The sequence below is a fragment of the Myxocyprinus asiaticus genome, chromosome 35 (assembly GCF_019703515.2).
Source record: "Myxocyprinus asiaticus isolate MX2 ecotype Aquarium Trade chromosome 35, UBuf_Myxa_2, whole genome shotgun sequence".
Lineage (NCBI taxonomy): Eukaryota > Metazoa > Chordata > Actinopteri > Cypriniformes > Catostomidae > Myxocyprinus > Myxocyprinus asiaticus.
Genome location: NC_059378.1, coordinates 5,568,263 through 5,586,735, shown reverse-complemented (window position 1 = coordinate 5,586,735; position 18,473 = coordinate 5,568,263). Strand labels below are relative to the sequence as shown.

At 37.7% G+C, this 18,473-nt stretch overlaps 1 protein-coding gene across 1 annotated transcript in view; it reads left to right on the top strand.

The window, feature by feature from the left end:
• LOC127426179 (ephrin type-B receptor 2-like) overlaps positions 1-18,473 on the top strand; it is a 229,057-nt gene that overhangs the window by 138,354 nt on the left and 72,230 nt on the right. Inside the window, exon 4 of the mRNA XM_051672806.1 lies at positions 15,013-15,168. Within this exon, the coding sequence (XP_051528766.1) occupies positions 15,013-15,168 (156 nt within the window). The remainder of the gene's footprint in view (positions 1-15,012; positions 15,169-18,473) is intronic.

The following is an 18,473-nucleotide window of genomic DNA, read 5'->3' as shown; positions in this document are numbered from 1 at the left end:
ATTTCGCACAATGGACTTTCGATGGCGAAGAATTTCCTCTTGTGGATTTTGCGTCAAGTTCAAGTTTGGTGAACTTTAAAAGGCGGATTTGAACAATAGGGAGTTGCTTGTTTTGGTAATGACTTCTATATGGGCAGAGCTTTGCACACAGCTACACTGAATATTTACAATGGATATCATTTTAGTGGCGAGTTTCTTTTTAACTTCATTCTCCCAGATTTTAAAGTGCAGCATTAAAAAAAGGCAGCTTGGGAATTAGTTTTGCGCTAGTTTCACAAGGGCTCAATATCCGGCCACGCCTTTTTTACCTGCAGAATTTTGCTGTGCAAAGGTAAATGTGACTGTGCCTTAAAGTTTAGTGTGTGTTTGGGTTAATCTATAGTTATTATGATTAGCTTTATGTAAAAACAGTAGAAGTCTATGGTATGTCCCATTTAGAAACGTGTTTGTGTGTGCATGCATGTTTTTTGGGCTTCCTTCTTTGGCCCCCATTTGACTGCTCTGTGAGTCACCCAAGACTTCCTGCAGGACGTCTTCACTGATGTGTATCTCACTGGACAGCTTTCTGTGATTGACAGTTCTTCTTTAATGGAGATAAATGTGACTGCTTAGGTTTGCCCCTCCCCAACCATCTGCAGCAGACTCCAGTGATGGAGCAGATATCAAAATGAGTATGTGTGTGGCGGTGCAGGGATTTTGTGTTCTTTTAGTCACACATTCCCTTTGACCTCTATCAACCAATCCACCTGTGTGAAATGATCGTTGTCTGTCTGTTTCTTAGCAGCCAGTATCTTGTGATTGTGACTGTGTAATTGAGACAGTATCTATCTGCAGCTCTGCTCAATATGAGAGGAAATTGTGCTTCATGTATAGCTCTTAGAAACCGTGTTCATTCATTAGATGTGCTTTCCTTTTTCCAACACATGGATACTTGTGATATGATGATTGTCAGAATCCATCTTCCTCTTTAAAATAAAAATTTGCCCATTGCCATTTTTTCAAATTATGGAGCTCAGAGAGAGAACCATTATCAGATGTCCTTTTTCTCTATGTCATTACGGTAAAGGCTTATAATGCAGCTGAGCCAGCATTTATGTTGTGTCCTACTGCCCTTTTTGTCTTTTTACCTACTAAACAGATCCATGTTACAGGCTGGACATAGACATCTCTATGGTTTCCCAGGTTTCCCAAAGTCATGAAAAAAACCTGGAAATGTCATAATATAGTAGAGTAATAAAAGTCACCGAAATTAATACAATCTTAAAAGACATTCTATAGTTTATATAAAAAAAAAACATTCTGCTAGAAATTGCTTGTGTAGAGGAACATGTGCTTGCAAGCCATAGTGATGGCCGATTTGAAAACGATTCGTTCTTTTGAGTTGGTTCTTTTTAATGAATCGGCCAAATTGATTCACAAATTATTGTGAATGTGAATCCATGGCAAATCAGTCTGAATTTGAATGACTTTTATTTTAAATCATCTAGTAATCACAAACAACTGAAAAGATCACGGAAAAGCAATGGAAATTCATCGGTCAAAAACGATGTTAAGAATGAACATGCACATAGTACAGTCTAATCAGTTTTTTTTTTTTTTTTTTTACTAATTATCACACATTTTTCAGTTCGGCCATCTGAAGATCTTGGTAGATGACATCCTTTAAGACGTCATAGATTTTGTGATTTCTCTCTCTCTCTCTCTCTCTCTCTCTCTCTCTCTCTCTCTCTCTCTCTCAATCTCTCAGTTTATTGACTGCAACATATGTGGACCATGGATTGATCTAAAATGTGAGGCATGCGAGTTACACAAATGCATGCATATGTCCACACACACATACACGCACTCATATGCACATTCCAGCTGTTGCAGGCGGTACAGGGAGCTCTTTTCCCAGGTGCTACACACATTTCCCTGTAATCTCTCTCCACACAAACTCCACCGGTACTCTTAATTTGTGGCGACGGCGCCTGCTGGGCGGATTTGGACCACAGATCCTATCTGAAGAGAGCTCAAACAACTGCACAGGGGCTGAGATGGACACACGCACACACATGGAGACGTGTCCCCTCGTTTGTGATGACAAGTTTGCTCGTGTACGTCGGAATTTTTACGCAAATTAGCGTATTCAACCTTCTGAAAGTCACACGGAGCCTGGGTTTATGAGCCACTGGCATGTGTTTAAATATCCATACGTATGGGGATCACTCTTAACATTTGAATTCTCAACATGAATGTACAGGACTGCAAATCAAAAAGTAACATGGAAGGCAAAAGTGTGCACAGAAATCAACTGGAAACCCCCTCCATACTATTGGAAACTTTTGAAGACTCTTCTTGTATACAAAACCTAAGTTTGTTGCATTGTGACTCATTAAAGGCTAGATCTATATATCCAATCTGTTAATGTTCTTTAGCTAACACAAAACTTCATACGTTGACAATTTCTGTTGGGCTCTTTCTCAGCCTAAATAGACCTTAGTAAGAATAAGCCACGTATTTAAATTGACTAACAGATTGCAATGGTAGTAAGAGTTCAAAGTACTATTCCAGTGGTTCGCAACACAAAAATGTGGTGCAGGTCTGTTCTGATGGCGTTTTGTTGTTGACTTTAAAGGCAGTCCAATCAAACTCTATGGCATTTTGGTGCAGATTTTTCTGTCAAGAGAATGAAGGTTAAAGGGTTATTTCACCCAAAAGTGAAAATTCAGTCATAATTTACTCAGCCTCAACTTTCTTTTTCTGTGGAACACACACAAACACACACACACACACACACACACACACAATAGCAGTGGATATCATTAAAGTAGTCCATGTAGTTGAGCATCATATAATCTTCCTAAAAGTAATCGGTTTTGTTAAGAAACAATCTGAAATGTAAGTATTCTTCAGTGAAAATCTTGACATCTGTTGCATGTTAATGAGCTTAATGAGCTTCTCTCATGCACTGGCACATTTGTTTAACACTAAAAGTATGCTTTCAGAAGATTTGCAGTATGATGCACAAGTCTCATAGACTTCTTTTATGATACTTTTGGGTCCTTTCTTAAGCTTTATAGTGAGTCACTATGCACTGCCAGTGTATTGAAAAGATGGGCTGTGATATTCATTCATTCATTCATATCTCCTTTTGTGTTCCGCATAAAAAAAAAATAAGTCACATGGTTTCTGGTGAGTAAATTATGACAGAGTTTTCATTTTTGGATGAACTATCACTTTAACAATGGGAGTCTGAGACCTTGAGAATATCATTGATACCCTTCTTTATTCCCTGGACCAAGGCCTGGTCCCTTACTAACAGACTGGGCAGACACGTTCCTGGCATGTTAATTGCATCAGTCAAGAAGACCTAGAGAGGGAAATAAATTTGTAATTTATGCCCATGTGGAGGGGTGAGTCGAATGCCAGTTGTCTAATTGCTTTCACAAAGTCTTGATTGAATTAACTGGTCAGGCTTGAGCCTTAATTGAATTCTGAGGCCCACTCATTCTTTTCCAAACTGAGCTCTCTCTCTCATTTTTTCTAAAATGCTCTTTCTCTGGTAGAGACTGAGATAGTTGAACTTTTCATCACCTTCAGTGTGTCGATCATTACTTGGCCTCTGCGCTCACAGAATAACATAGAAAACTCCACAGACTCATGCATGTTAGTTTGTAAAATATTTTGCCATTTAACTAATAGTAAAAGTGATTGAAGTGCTGGAGGTCACCAAATTACTTTCGTGTTTGTTGGTTTAGTGCTGGTCAATTGCAGTATCCAACTATGTCAGGAGGCGGACCTCTTGAGCTTCACTGCCTACCATTTATTTCTTGTTAGCATATTGCAATGCAAATTTGAACTTGACTTTGTCACATTGCCAATGGTCTCTATCGCTCATGTCACCTCAAATTGCCAACTCTCATTCAGCTCATTTACATGCACAATCTTACACCAATTATTAGGGATGCACCGATATGAAAATGTTTTGGCTGATACCGATTTTAACAAATAAATATAGGCAGATACCAATAACGATACCGATATTTTGCCACTTACCTTATTTTGTCATCAGATCATTGTTTTACTTTATTATGCTTTAAAAATTCACAAAGATGTACAAAAGCTTTTTTTCTGTTCTAGCAATTTATAATTTCCATTAAACATGGATTGGATCTGTTAAACACATTTGAGAGCCACATTGAAAGATAAATAGAAGATAAAAAGATAAAAAAGATACAAAAAATAACTAAATATGTTAACATGATAATTGAAAGGAAAAAAAATGTTATTTGTACTTCTAAAACATTTTTGCACTTCCTTTTTTGCAGTTCAAAACAACAGAACACACATTTTACATGCATGTACTGTATATAATAGAACATTACAAATTCATACCATGCATATGTTGGGCAATTCTACGGAAATGTCAACCAGATCATTGAAAAATAAAACGGTTTAACCAAGGGAATAAACCCCCTTTTAAATTCTGTGTTATAGTGGTATAATAGGTAATGCCATCCAGGCCGCTAGAGGGTGCCGCTTGCTCACACAGCGCTGACTGAAACCCTATAGACTGTATTTAAAAATGCCTTTTAAGGTTTAGTAACCATGCAAGGCCATATTACGATTCAATCATGCAGCAATAATGGATATCAGACTTATGTCTCAGAAGTCAAAGTCTGCCGGTTTGCAAAGCATTTTAGATGGTTTCCCTCATCATGTAGCCTAAGGGTAAGTGCCAATTTCACAGCTTTCGGGTCCATTTATGGCGGGTTTTTCTGCATTAGCGTGAAAACGAGAAAGAATAAAAATTGAATATTAAATGTTCTTAGGAGAGCCAAACCTTCTACATATTGTGGCTATTATTATTTCTTTTTACAAAGTTTTTACAAAGTGTGTTACTAATTCATTCTAAATAAATCATTGGTTTTTCATATTGCCATTTTCATGAAAAGTACCGATATGCCAGTGGTTTTAATTTGGTCAATAATTGTCCGATAAATATTGGCAGCCGATACATTGGTGCATCTCTACCAGTTATGATTAATAAGTGGATAGTGTCATGTAAATACCTTAAGCACCTTCATCAGGGTAAGGTCATAAACGGTTTAAGCAAAAACCGATTGCTACACATTTTTTGGTCTAGTACCCCGATTTTGCATCTCATGTAAACACCTTTACCAGTGTTTTTAATGGCTTATCCAGTGTGTGCAAATTTTGTGTGCATGCCAGTTTACGTTTTGACGTCAAAAGCAGAGAACAGTCCGATGATTACAAATCATGCAAACATGGTTTCTTGTGTTGTCAGATTTGTGAAAATGCTGAAATGTTGTCAGTGTATCGGTGTATCCGCGTATTGGTGTGCATGTAAACAAACTCATTTAAAATTATTGTCTTGGCCACTTTGTCACTTCAGATCGCTCTCAGTGTGAACACCCTTTAAGACTGTAGTACATTGTTTAACACTTTTTACCATATTTGAATCCATTCCGCAGATTTTCCATGTGGGCGTAATCATCATTATACAAGATGGGCTAATGTTGTCTCGTCCAGACATTGGCACCAACAAAACCTAAAGACCTATTTGAACAAATCACACACCCATTTCTCAACATCTCACATTATTTTTGGAAAATAAGTTTCAAGGCACTTCTGGGTCAATGGAAACCTATTTTGAGGTTTGATTAAAATCTAAAGCTGTTCTAAAGCACAGTAAAATGTGCTCTGATTATGTGGAGTAAGTACTACAAACTAATTTGTTAAGTAAACATTTTTTTCAAGTTCTCAAGTAATTATTTAAAACAAATAAACAGTCAGTAATAAAATTAGAACAAAGAAACAAATTATAAGCAATAGAACAAATCAAAACAAAAGAACAACAATGCAAATTAGTTTTTGACAGCAGTATCAAGTATTCAAGTAAACATTCAGAAATTGAAATAAGTAATGTACCAAAACTACTTTAAATACTGGTATAGTCTTTATTGTATGATTATAAGATATAATGCATTAATACTTTTTAAAGCTACTAAAGATATTCAGCCAAGAGCAATGAGTGATTTTCTTATGGTCTTTTTACTTAATTAATATTAACAACATGTTAGACAGCGGCAGAGCTATTAGGCTGTATTTACAACAAACTCCTGCTGTTTATGTTCACTTTAGACATAACTGTATGTATATTTTAGTAATGTGTAACAAACATTTAATCCATCACTTCTTGTTCACACACTCCTCCCCTTGGTCACAAAAGGACATGCCCCATCAAAAGAGGAACCCCTCAGCTCCATTTTCCTGCTTTCAGCAGATTTTTTTGCTGTGCTAACAAAACCAGGCATCCCTTGGTTCTTCATTTTTTTCTGTTTTGTTTTTCCTTCCATGCTTTTCTCTTCATGCACACACACAGGCCCTCACCCACATTCACACATACACCTCTGTCCCTTGTCTCTCTTTAATGTAGCTTTCATTAAATGCAGTACTTTCAAGCCAGATTCGAGTGGCTGAATAGACAGGCAGCGGAAAAAAAAGGGGAGGGGAGTTTGTCACTGCTACAGTCACCCCCAGACAAAGGGCCCTTTTTGTTCTGGTCGGGACTGGAGGACATGTGAGCGCGTGTATGGGTTGGCGTATACAAATGTTCATTGCACGCCCGTGTGTGTGCACGCTAGAGACCAGGTCATGTGTTTTTTTCTGAATGCCTGGATTAGGCACTGTGTACAGCTAGTAGTGTGCATAGAGAACACCATGCAGCGCACAGGCAGCCATGATGAAAATGTCAGCCTGAAAGGTTTTGCAGCACTGCTGCCATTATTTGGACTACTGGCTTCAGCACTGTTGAGCTCCTGAAGTGGACGCAGCTGGAGGAGTCATATCCGCCGGCACATATACAAACACATTTCTGCCCTGCCACCAAGTAGATCCAGCGCACACGTAGCCATCTGCGTCTACGACTATTTCTTTAGCACCCACGTAAATCAGCCTGGGTGAAATACTCTGGCAATCTTTGAAATCACCAGCCATTTACCTGTAATAAAACATTACTAGCATTCTGGCACCCAAGCACACCTTCACAACAGGAATTCACTTACTCAGCTCACTAAGCCTCCCATTACGCTACAGCTACATTTTCTCGGTCTGCACGTGTTATTAAAGGTAATAAACACAAGCAAGAGAGGGTTTTTAAAGAGCGCCAGGCGGTTTTCGTTCCATAGTCATTGAAATGCGACAACTGAGTTCTTGTTCAACATCGGGCCTTGAACCACTTTGAGGTGAGCTGGAGCGAATTGAGTTTAAAATTAGATCTGAGATGTTTCAAAATGACTTCCTCTCTACCTCGCTAAATAACCAGATTCATCACATCCGTCAAAAAGAGGGTCCAAACGGTCTCAAAATTGTCCTTATTTATGGCTTGCTCTAAAACAAGTTTTGAATTTACAGCAAAAAACAAAGTAAGATAAAAGGACAAACATTGTGTTCAAACAACGCGACAGTTTCTAATTTGGATATGAGCTGTATCAAAGCACGGATGTGCTCTTTAATCAGGATTTTTCTCATCCCTATAAGGCTACAGCTGACACTGCTTTTCTTTTCATCTTCAAACTGCATTCCTCTAAGCAGGGCTGCCACGTCTACCACACGGGGTAGATCTGCGAGCTGACATGTACGCTTCAGCAGCCATGTTTAACACGGTCCCCACGTTTTGAACGCAGATCTGTGCTGGCTAGCATTATTTCTGTTGGTTGGATGGAACCATTTGGAAGCAAGTAGGGAGACATGCAAGGTCATGACCAGTTGGCAAGTGGTGGACACTCAGTGCCTTCCTTCCCCAACCTTCATCAGTGTGGCATAGGCTATTTAATTAATGCTCCCAGCATCAATGTGACGTTTCTGGAGGGAGACCTGGGCCCTCTTCGTTCGTTTTTTTATTTAGTTTTTTTAATTATTATTAAAACCACATATATTATTTAAAGGTTTTTTTGAATGCAGCGTAATCATTAATTTCACAAAAAGTATTTAAAAATTTTTCAAGGTAACATATATATATATATATACACACACACGCTACCGGTCAAAACTTTTGAAACACTTGACTGAAATGTTTCTCATGATCTTAAAAATCTTTTGATCTGAAGGCGTATGAATAAATGTTTGAAATTAGTTTTGTAGACAAAAATATAATTGTGCCACCATATTAATTTATTTCATTATAAAACTAAAATTTAATAAAAATAAAAAAGATAACTTGGACCAAATAATAAAGAAAAGCAGCCAATAAGTGCCCAACATAGATGGGAATTTGGTTGAGAAAATGTCAAGAGTACATGTCTGCAAATTCTAGGCAAAGGGTGACTACTTTGAAGATGCTAAAATATAACACAGTTTTGATTTATTTTGGATTTTGTTTAGTCACAACATAATTCCCATAGTTCCATTTATGTTATTCCATAGTTTTGATGACTTTACTATTATTCTAAAATGTAAAAAAAAAAAAAATATATAATAATTATAATAAAGAATGTGTAAGTGTTTCAAAACTTTTGACCGGTAGTGAATGTGTAAATATATATTTATAATTTATTTATTTTTACAAATACTGTGCATTTTTGAGTCAAGAAAATCAAGAAGAGTTACACCATATGACCTGAACAAAATGTGCCTTTTCATAAAAATGTCAAAATATTGATATTTAACGATCTGAAAAAAACAACAAAAAACAAAAAACAAAAAATTTACTTCACATACAGCTTGAGGGTCTAAAGGGGTCTTCTCTCTATTTTTTTTTCTTCTTTTTTTTTATTGTTTGTTTGGTGACATGACAAGAAAATAGCTAACCTGCAAGTTGGTTTCACATTACTTTGATTTGATGGAGAAAAGTTTTTCAAATATTAATACTTTAATATTTAACATAATATTTAAAATATATGACATACTTTAAATTAAATTGTTTCCCTGTTTATTTTTAAGAAATCATATTAAAAGATTATTATGCAATACTCATGCTAACTTTTTTTTCAAGAATTTCAGCTTTTAATTGACTAAAACATTTTTTTTTCTTCTCCGGATTACACCACATGACATTTTTTACTTTAAGCCCTAGAAATATATATCAAAATGACTTTAACTCAGTAATTAAAACATGTTCATGAGGCTTGGGAAAAGGCATCGATAATCGGAAGATTTTCCAGATTATTATCAATATAGTGTATCGGGAATTTTTCAGATATAAATAAGGCTACCAGTTGCACAATAGTCTTTTCAAAACATATTTCTCAACACAACTAGTAAAGTGTGAGTGGCAGGGTAAATTAAAGGGGGGTGGCACACTGGACGTGTCTGGCATTTTAAAATTCGAAATAATAATTTTCTATGAAGGTACATACACAGTGCGGAGCGTAACTCGCATAGTTTTCCGTTAAATTCAACCCAAATCGTTATTGAAGGACAAAGATTATTTACTCTAGCCATCAGTGGATGATACAGTATATTGTGTTTATGCATATTTCCTATAGCCTACACAATGTATTTTCAGTTACAAGTATTTTTGTGGTTTGACAGCTGGAATGAAACCTCTTCAAGGCTACACACAGGGATATTGCATAATATTTTCTAATCGTTCAGTGTGCGCAGTTAAACCAGCTTCATACACTAATCTGCCACTTTCATTCTTGAAGAAGTACAGAAACCTTCGTAACTTTTGTGTGTGTATGCGTCCTGTGCAAGGAGCTCTAGAATACCGGTCCTGTGTTGTAGGGTTGCGCAGTTTACCGGTACTAATGAAGTACCGCGATACCAAGAAAATTAAAACGGTACGATATCATCTTGTTGCTAATTCCGGTACCATTTTACAGTACGCTGTCATTAGCAAAATGATTCGAGCTGTGACAAATTTGATAGGAAATCACTGACAATTTGAAAATAAAATAAAAAACCTCTGGATATGGCCAAGTGTGATCTTTAAACAGCAGAAGGATATAATTTAATTAAATAATATACAGTCACATGCGCTGCACGCTACAGAATGAACAAGAGGTGCGGCTCTGCTCTGTCATAAGATTCCCACACTCACACACACACACATGTGCACACACTCACACAAACACAACACACTGCTGGTGCTTCATTTTCATGCAGTGTGTTTAGAGTATAAACGGCTGTTAACACTTAAATGAACTCCTCCGGTGAAGCTCAGAGATTTCAGCTGGAGAGTCGCAACATGAGTATCCCAGCATTAATGGGAAGCTTGATATAACTAACCCGTAAAAACAGGAAGAACTCAAAGGTCTGTCAAAATAAAAGTCCCGCTAACATGAGAGCTCTTCAAATGGATGCATGAAATTGAAGACAGAAAAATATAACTACTGTATAAAAATGTAATTTTCAAAAAGTAGCAATAATACTCATAATAACAATTATATAATATTAAATGGTTGTATTATTATTATTATTATCTGTAAGCAATATCACAAACGCAAGCAGCCTTGTCCACAGGTAATCAGATTTATTTTTCATTAGTGTTTTTATTAATACTGTGAAACTCTGTTGTGCAGTATTTTATTTTACCAAAAATAAAATTGCAATTTTTTGTAAAAAATTCAATAAAAATAATTATGATATTTTTATTTGATTAAATCTGTATGTATCAATTTGGTTAAACACCATTTGATCATAACATTTAATTAAAACATTTAACATGGAATACAGACAATGGACAAAGCATAATTTGAATCTGTTTACCAATCTTTATGTAGTTCTTTTAATCAAGTAATTTTCTGTGTAAATTCATAACAAATCTGAGGATTTTTATTTGTTGATTATTGTATCGATTTAGTATTGATACCAAGGTACCTGGGCTGGTATCGTACCAAAGCCAAAATTTTGGTATCGGAGCAACCCTACTGTGTTGTGATACCTGTGCCTTGCGACCTGCTTCAGAAAATGTTATTTCACCATCTTGTGGTCTCCCAGCGCTATTACACCAGACATTAAACAGATGCCCAACTAAGTGAATAGGAAAGCATGCAAATTAGGCTTCTAATTTAAATGTTTTCAATGTTAAATGTTAAATGGCTAATTTTAACATATCAATGCCTCAAAAATATATTGATAAATAAAGTGCTGATCAGTAATCAATATATCAGTATTTTATATGACATGCCTAATGTTCATAATAGAAAGGATGTATTCAAGAAATTGTTTTGTGTGAATTGCATTTTCAATGTATTTTTGAATAATTTAATAGATCTGGAAAAAATGAGCGTCACATCATTGACCCATATGCCCTCTTTATATGCAGAAACAACTTGTAGATTTGAAAACAATTATTATTTTTCAACACTAGAGACTAGGCACAAGAGACTTTAAAAGCACAGTTGTCAAGACTAGTAGGATACTCAACATGTGAGATCAGGTCTTAAAAGAACAAATCATATTTTCAGCACTCTCTCTCTCTCTCTCTCTCTCTCTCTCTCTCTTGCTCTCTCTCCAATTTCCACTCTGCTTCCATTCTGTCCTTTTTTCTATCTGCTTGAAGTTGACCTTATTCCGTTTGGGCCCATTCTGTTTTCCATTGTCTGCCACTGCTGCATTTGATTATCTTTCTTTCAGTTTTTAGCATTCTGAGTTCTATCCTATGTCCTTAAGCTTTGTTGCCGTGCCTGTCTTGGTGACTCAGATGACACTTTCTCCGGATGCACAAGCCTCATATTTCACTTTACGCATGGATAGTTTTGTCATAAATCATTTGGAAAGAAAAACATGTCAAAACTGCTTTTAAACCCAAGGTGCTCTCACTTTCGCATTGTATTATTTTTTTCAACAGTCCATTCCTAAACATTTATTATATACTCTTGTTCAGATGTGATTGTGTTATTTAGCCATGGATATTTAACCATGCGAATCATTAGAGATATGGCAAGCAGTTTGTGTGTGTAGATATGTGTGAGTCCCGCTGTGTTTGGGGAACTGATGTGTGCTAAATGAGAGAGTGTTGTCAGATTCCTGGTGCAGGCTTATTAGAACTTGTCAGCTGGATTTGGGAAAGACTAAGTTTGCTTAAACTCTTAAGAGAGAGAAAGTGTGTGGGTGTTTTTAGAATAAGAGAACGAGCACGGATGTGTTGAGTGCAGAGAGGGAATGTAAAAACGTGTATATGTGTGTCCTTGTGTGGGAGTCTAAAGTGTTCCTGGATGCTGAGCTGGTCCTGTGGTTCACAGAGGTGTTGAAATAGGATCGAGTGAGCCAGTCCGAGCGAGCAGGTGAGAGGAAATGGGGAATAGCGCCCTTTCTGTCTGAAACGTTTCACTGAAATAACAGCTCCCCTTAAATGACCACTAGGCACTAGTTAACCTCTGACCTCTGTAATTGAGCTGAAAGAATGTGATCTCACCGGCTCTGCGGAAGTACAGTCCAGCTTATTTGCACGTGTTTAAAAACACGACTGAACCCTGACTGGAGTTGCTTTCTCCAAATAAACCCATTTACAGACATTTTCCTTGGCATGCCCCCTCTCCAATCCTTGCCGTGATTGCCAGCTAAGACTATGGAGGCCAAAGCGTCTGTGCTTTATTGCTTTTAACTCCCCTAAAATGGTTGAGATTTTGAAGCGAGGTCACCCAGTAGGAATGGAGTGACGGGTTTTTCAAACTTAGCCAGTTGAGGCGGTCCCTCCAGATGTGTGTGGATGTGGGCTTTCACTGGCTCTGGTCTGACATGGGCTTTTTCTCTCACTCTCAGGGCTGGGCTACTGTAAAGGGATGTACTCTATCCCAATGTGCTGTTCATCCTTGCCAATTAGTTGTCCCACTGGTTGGGAAGTGCTTTGTTTGTTTGGTAAGGGAAAGTACAACATGACAACTCGCCAGTTCTGAAAGCCCTCCAGGGAATTCCAGTATGTACACATAAAATGTCTACAGCACAAAACACACACCACAAGCAGTGTATTCCGATTCATGAAGGAATGACTCTTATGAGCCAGTTCTTTTCAATCTAAAGCGTGAAACGCACAGTGTGACCATTGTAGTCCGATTCCTAAATGAAAGACTCTTATGAACCGGTTCTTTTGAATCTATAGCGCGGAACAAACATTGCGACCAGTGTAGTCCGATTACTGAGCAAATGACTCTTATGAGCCAATTCTTTTCAATCTAAAGCATGAAATGCACAGCGTGACCAGAGTAGTCCTATTCATGAAGGAATAACCGTTATGAGCCGGTCCTTTGGAATCTATAGCACAGAATGCACATCGCAACCGGTGTAGTCCGATTCCTTTAGGAATGATTCTTATGAGCCGATTCTTTTCAATCTAAAGTGCGGAACGCACATCACGACCAGTGTAGTCCGATTCCTGAATGAATTAATGTTATGAGTTGGTTCTTTTGAATCTATAGCGAGAAACACACAGTGTGCCCAGTGTAGTCTGATTTCTGAATGAATGAATCTTATGAGCTGGTTCTTTTGAATCTATTGTGTGAAATGCACATCGTTACCAATATAGTCCGGGTCCTGAACAAATGACTCTTATGGGCCGGTTCTTTTCAATCTAAAGCGTGGAACACACAGCATAACCAGTGTAGTCCATTTCCTATACGAATGACTCTTTATGAGCTGGTTCTTTTGAATCTTTAGCGTGAAATGCACAGCTTGACCAGTGTAGTCTGATTCCTGATCAAATGATTCTTATGAGCTGGTTCTTTTCAATCTAAAGTGCGGAAGACACAGCATGACCATTGTAGTCCAATTCCAGAACAACTGACTCTGAGCTGGTTCTTTTGAATCCACAAAGAGAAACACACCGCACGACCAGTACTTATGACTATGACAAGGGTTAAAGATAGGATTACACATTGTTTTTTATATTTTTATGAATGAATGAAATATATGTTTTGGATATGTTGAGATGTTATTGAGGGTGAACTGATCAGCAGAACTGACCACCCCCCAACCCCCCCCCCCCCCCCAACCCCAAATGAGTGTGTTGGTAGTTTTAATGAGGGGAGAAATGGGGTGGTATTGCTCAGTTTTGGTACTGAAATCCCATTTTTCATGATCCAGTCAGTTTCCAATGGTTAAATCAAGTCCTGCCCAACATGTTTTTATTTTTTTGAATATTCAGTTTCATTCAGAAACAAATCACATTATAGGAGCAAAATGGGTTGCAAATGCCATTTTGTGTCGACTTTTAAAGGCACAATTCCCTTTAGGAATATATAGGTGCGTGGACATACAGAGATGGTATGTGTTACCTGGAGAGAACTCTCTCACCCAGATTTTCTGGCCAAAGAAGATAAAAAAACAGCACTTGACACTGTGCCTTTGCAGGTGCATTGAATTTTGGGATGGATTCCAGCACCAACAGAGATGGGGGGTGTCCCAGGTGAAAAGTGCAAGCTTCTGTGAAAGGAATAAGAAGAAAGGATGAGTCACAATTATCCAGTCTGTTTTTTGTTTTTTGGAATACTGCAGTTTGCTCTTTCAGGTCAACTACTAGAGCAACAGTTTGAAGAGAATCGTGCTAAGCAAGTTAGCTAAAGTTAGTTCAAATGTTGACTTGTTGATGTCTACCTAGCTACCTGAATAAAAATAGGCTACGTCCATTTTAATTGCACAGACATTTGAAGGTAACTATCGCCCCCTTGAGTACTGAGGTTTGTGACCGCTACAATAAAACAAGAATGTCTGCGTTTGCATACTTAGTGCACTTTAGTGTTTCTGGCCTTATTCCTCATCCTTTCCCTATTTCCCCCCTCTCTTTTGCTTGCTTTATTCAAAAAGTGTAGACACCCATGAGCAGATCAAAGGAAGTGGAATGCTCTTAACGTGTCATGCAAGAGTGCAGGATTTAAATTATTAAGCTCATATACTGAACATGAACTGTGTTTACCTGACTCTATTAGGGAATGCCCTAAAGTGTGTTTCAGCTTGACTCCAGCAGCCCATTATTTCTTTGACATGCCACAGCCCTTGGCAATCATGTAATATTGAAAAGTCAACTCTCTTCACCATGTCTCATCGCTTTCTCTATCTCTGTTTCAGCATGCCCTTCGGGTTTCTTCAAGACGGCGCAAGGTGATGAGAAATGCCTGCAGTGCCCAATCAATAGCCGCACCACCAATGACGGAGCCACCAACTGCGTCTGCAGAAATGGATATTACCGCACGGACTCAGACCCCTTACAGATGCCATGTACAAGTATGTTCTCTGCTTTATCTCCATCTACATGCAAACTCAATGTTGCAGCTACTTTGAATCTGAGAGCGTTTAAATGCACGTTCTTACACTGATTATGTTTAATAAGCCAACAACATGGGTGGTCATGTAAACACCTAAAAACAAATTCCTTTATCGGGGTAAGGTCATAAACAGTTTAAGCAAAAAACAAAAAAAACAATCGACATTGGTAGATTTTTGATCATTACCCAGATTTTGTGTTTTGTATAAACACCTTTACCTTTACTCACTTCAGTTTCACAAGCTACAAGCTACTCAACTTAAACTAGTGCAGACAAGCTACATTGCAATAAAAAAAAATTCTTAGTGAGTATTTTTGTATTGTTTTCCAGTAAAAATATCTAAACATTCTTAAAACAAGATGCCTTTAGTTGAGAAGCAAAATGACATAAGATTTTTTGTTTGATAACAAAATTTAGTAACGTTTATGCTTATTTTTTATTTTTTAATTTTTTTATAATTGTTTTCCCTTTTTCTCCCAATGTGGAATGCCCAATTCCCAATGCACTCTAAGTCCTTGTGGTGGCGTAGTGACTCGCCTCAATCCGGGTGGCGGAGGACGAATCCCAGTTGCCTCCGCGTCTGAGACCGTCAGCCCGCGCATCTTATCATGTGGCATCCACGCTCAGCTAACCACGTGACCCACCAAGAACGAACCACATTATAGCGACCATGAGGAGGTTACCCCATGTGACTCTACCCTCCCTAGCAACCGGGCCAATTTGGTTACTTAGGAGACCTGGCTGGAGTCACTCAGCACGCCCTGGGATTCGAACTAGTGAACTCCAGGGGTGGTAGGCAGCGTCTTTTACCACTGAGCTACCCAGTGCTGTAAAAATGCTGTAAATTAATGCTGTAAAATACTGTATATTGTTCACTGTTTGTTCATGTTACCTAATACATTAACTAATGTTAACGAATGGAAACTTATTGTAAAGTGTTACTAAAACAAGACTTCATCTCTTACGTCTTTTTGCTTCTCAAGTATTTTTATTAGGGCCCGAGCACCAACTGATATGGGTTTCAGAATTAGGTGTGGCAAAATGGCTCGATAGCGCCACCTACATACTTTCAACGTTGTGCTCTTTACGCTACTTTTTACCTACACGTACAAAAATCGGAACACATGTTTAACATGCCAATACCTACAAAAATACCTTGCCCTAAACTCAACAGGAAGTCAGCCATTTTGATTTTTCTCTTCAATTTTTGCTCGGTTTTTGCCATTTCCAGGCCTCGTACTTTAACAAACTCCTCCTAGAGATTTCATCAGATCTACTTCATATTTGGTTATTCTAATCTAAAGGCCTTGGCGATGCTAAATTGTGAAGCTTTTGAGTTTTCACTACATGGCGTGGCCGTGACGGTCTGACAAATTTCACTGTTTCACCATGAAACAGGAAGTTGTTATAACTCATACATACAATGTCCAATCTGTCCCTATCTTCACATGTTTGATAATAGTCCCGGCCTGAATACCACTACGTGCCAATATTCAGTTATAGTCATAGCGCCACCTACTGGCAGCAGCCAATTCCAGGTCTTGTACTTTAACAAACTCCTCCCAGAGATTTAATCAGATCAACATTATATTTAGTCAGTCTTAATCTAAAGGCCTTGGAGATGTTAAATTGCGAAGCTTTTGAGTTTTCGTTGAAGAGCGTGTCCGTGGCGGCCTGACAAAGTTCGGTATGAAACGAGTCACATTTTTGAGGCCTAAACATGCTCGAAAACTCATGAAACTTTGCACACATCTCAAAAGTGGGGAAAATTTACATCTGATACTGGTTTCAAAATTAATTGTGGCAAAATGGCTCGATAGCGCCACCTACAAAATTTCAACGAAGCAGCCCTCATGCCACATTTCACCTACACGTAAGAAAATCGGTAGACATATGTAACATGTCAACACGTACAAAAAAGTCTCTTAGAACCATATCCTAAACCCAATAGGAAGTCAGCCATTGAGATTTTTCTCTTCAATTTTTGCTCAGTTTTTGCCATTTCCAGGCCTCGTAATTTAACGAACTCCTTCTAGAGATTAAATCAGATCAACATCATATTTGGTCAGTCTAATCTAAAGGCCTTGGCGATGCTAAATTGCAAAGCTTTTGAGTTTTCTTTGAACGGCATGTCCGTGGCGTCCTGACAAAATTCGATATTTTGCCATGAAACAGGAAGTTGTTATGACTCAAACATTTACATGTTTTATAAGAGTCCTGGCCTGAACACTTCTATATGCCAATATTCAGTTATAGTCGTAGCGCCACCTACTGGCAACAGGAAATGACATGTTTTACACTGTGATACACTCTTAACAACATTTAAGTGCTAAAAAAATGCAACATTCCCCTGGCACAGCAGCCCCAACGTGCACCAGGGTGCGAGGGCCCGTTCATCACTGCTTGCAGCTTTAATTATTATTATTTCTTGTTTTAAGGATGTTCAGATATTTTTACTGGAAAATAAGACCAAACATATGATTAAGAATATTTTTTGCAGTGTAAACTTTTTAAAGGTAGTTAGCTACACTATAAACTACTTGAGAAAAGCATCTATCAAAATATAGTGATGAATAGTGGAATTTAACTAAATATTTTCCTATAAAAAGAATGTGAAAATGGCTCATAGGTTTCCTTGATTAACACAAACAAAACAAACCATCCAAGTGAATGGATTCATTAAAATGAATCAGACATCCCAATGCAAAATTTTAGGAAAGTGCATTAGACCTCAGCTCGCTCTGTTTCAAAGTTGTGTAGAGTAGCGGTGTAGCATGGTGAAATGAAACATTGCTGTTTTTTTATGTCACATTGTGTGCAAACAATCACTCTACACCACTACTCAATGGAAAGAATAGCACTTTACTAAACAAGCTTAACTGTTAAAAAATCTGTTGAGCTAATTTTAAAAAAATTTAGTTAAAGGGATTGTTCGCCCAAAAATGAAACTTCTCTCATCATTTACTCACCCTCATGCCTTCCCAGATGTGTATGACTTTCTTTCTTCTTCTGAACACAAACAAAGATTTTTAGAAGAATATTTCAGCTCTGTAGGTCCATACAATGCATGTTAATGGCGACCAGAACTTTTAAGGTCCAAAAGAATACAAAGGCAGCATTAAAGTAATTCATAAGACTCCAGATGTTAAATCTACATATATCTTCAGAAGTGATTTTTTTTACTATAAATCTCCACTTTCACTTTCACATTCTTCTTTTGTTTTTTGTAATTCGCATTCTTCGTTTATATTGCCTCCTACTGGG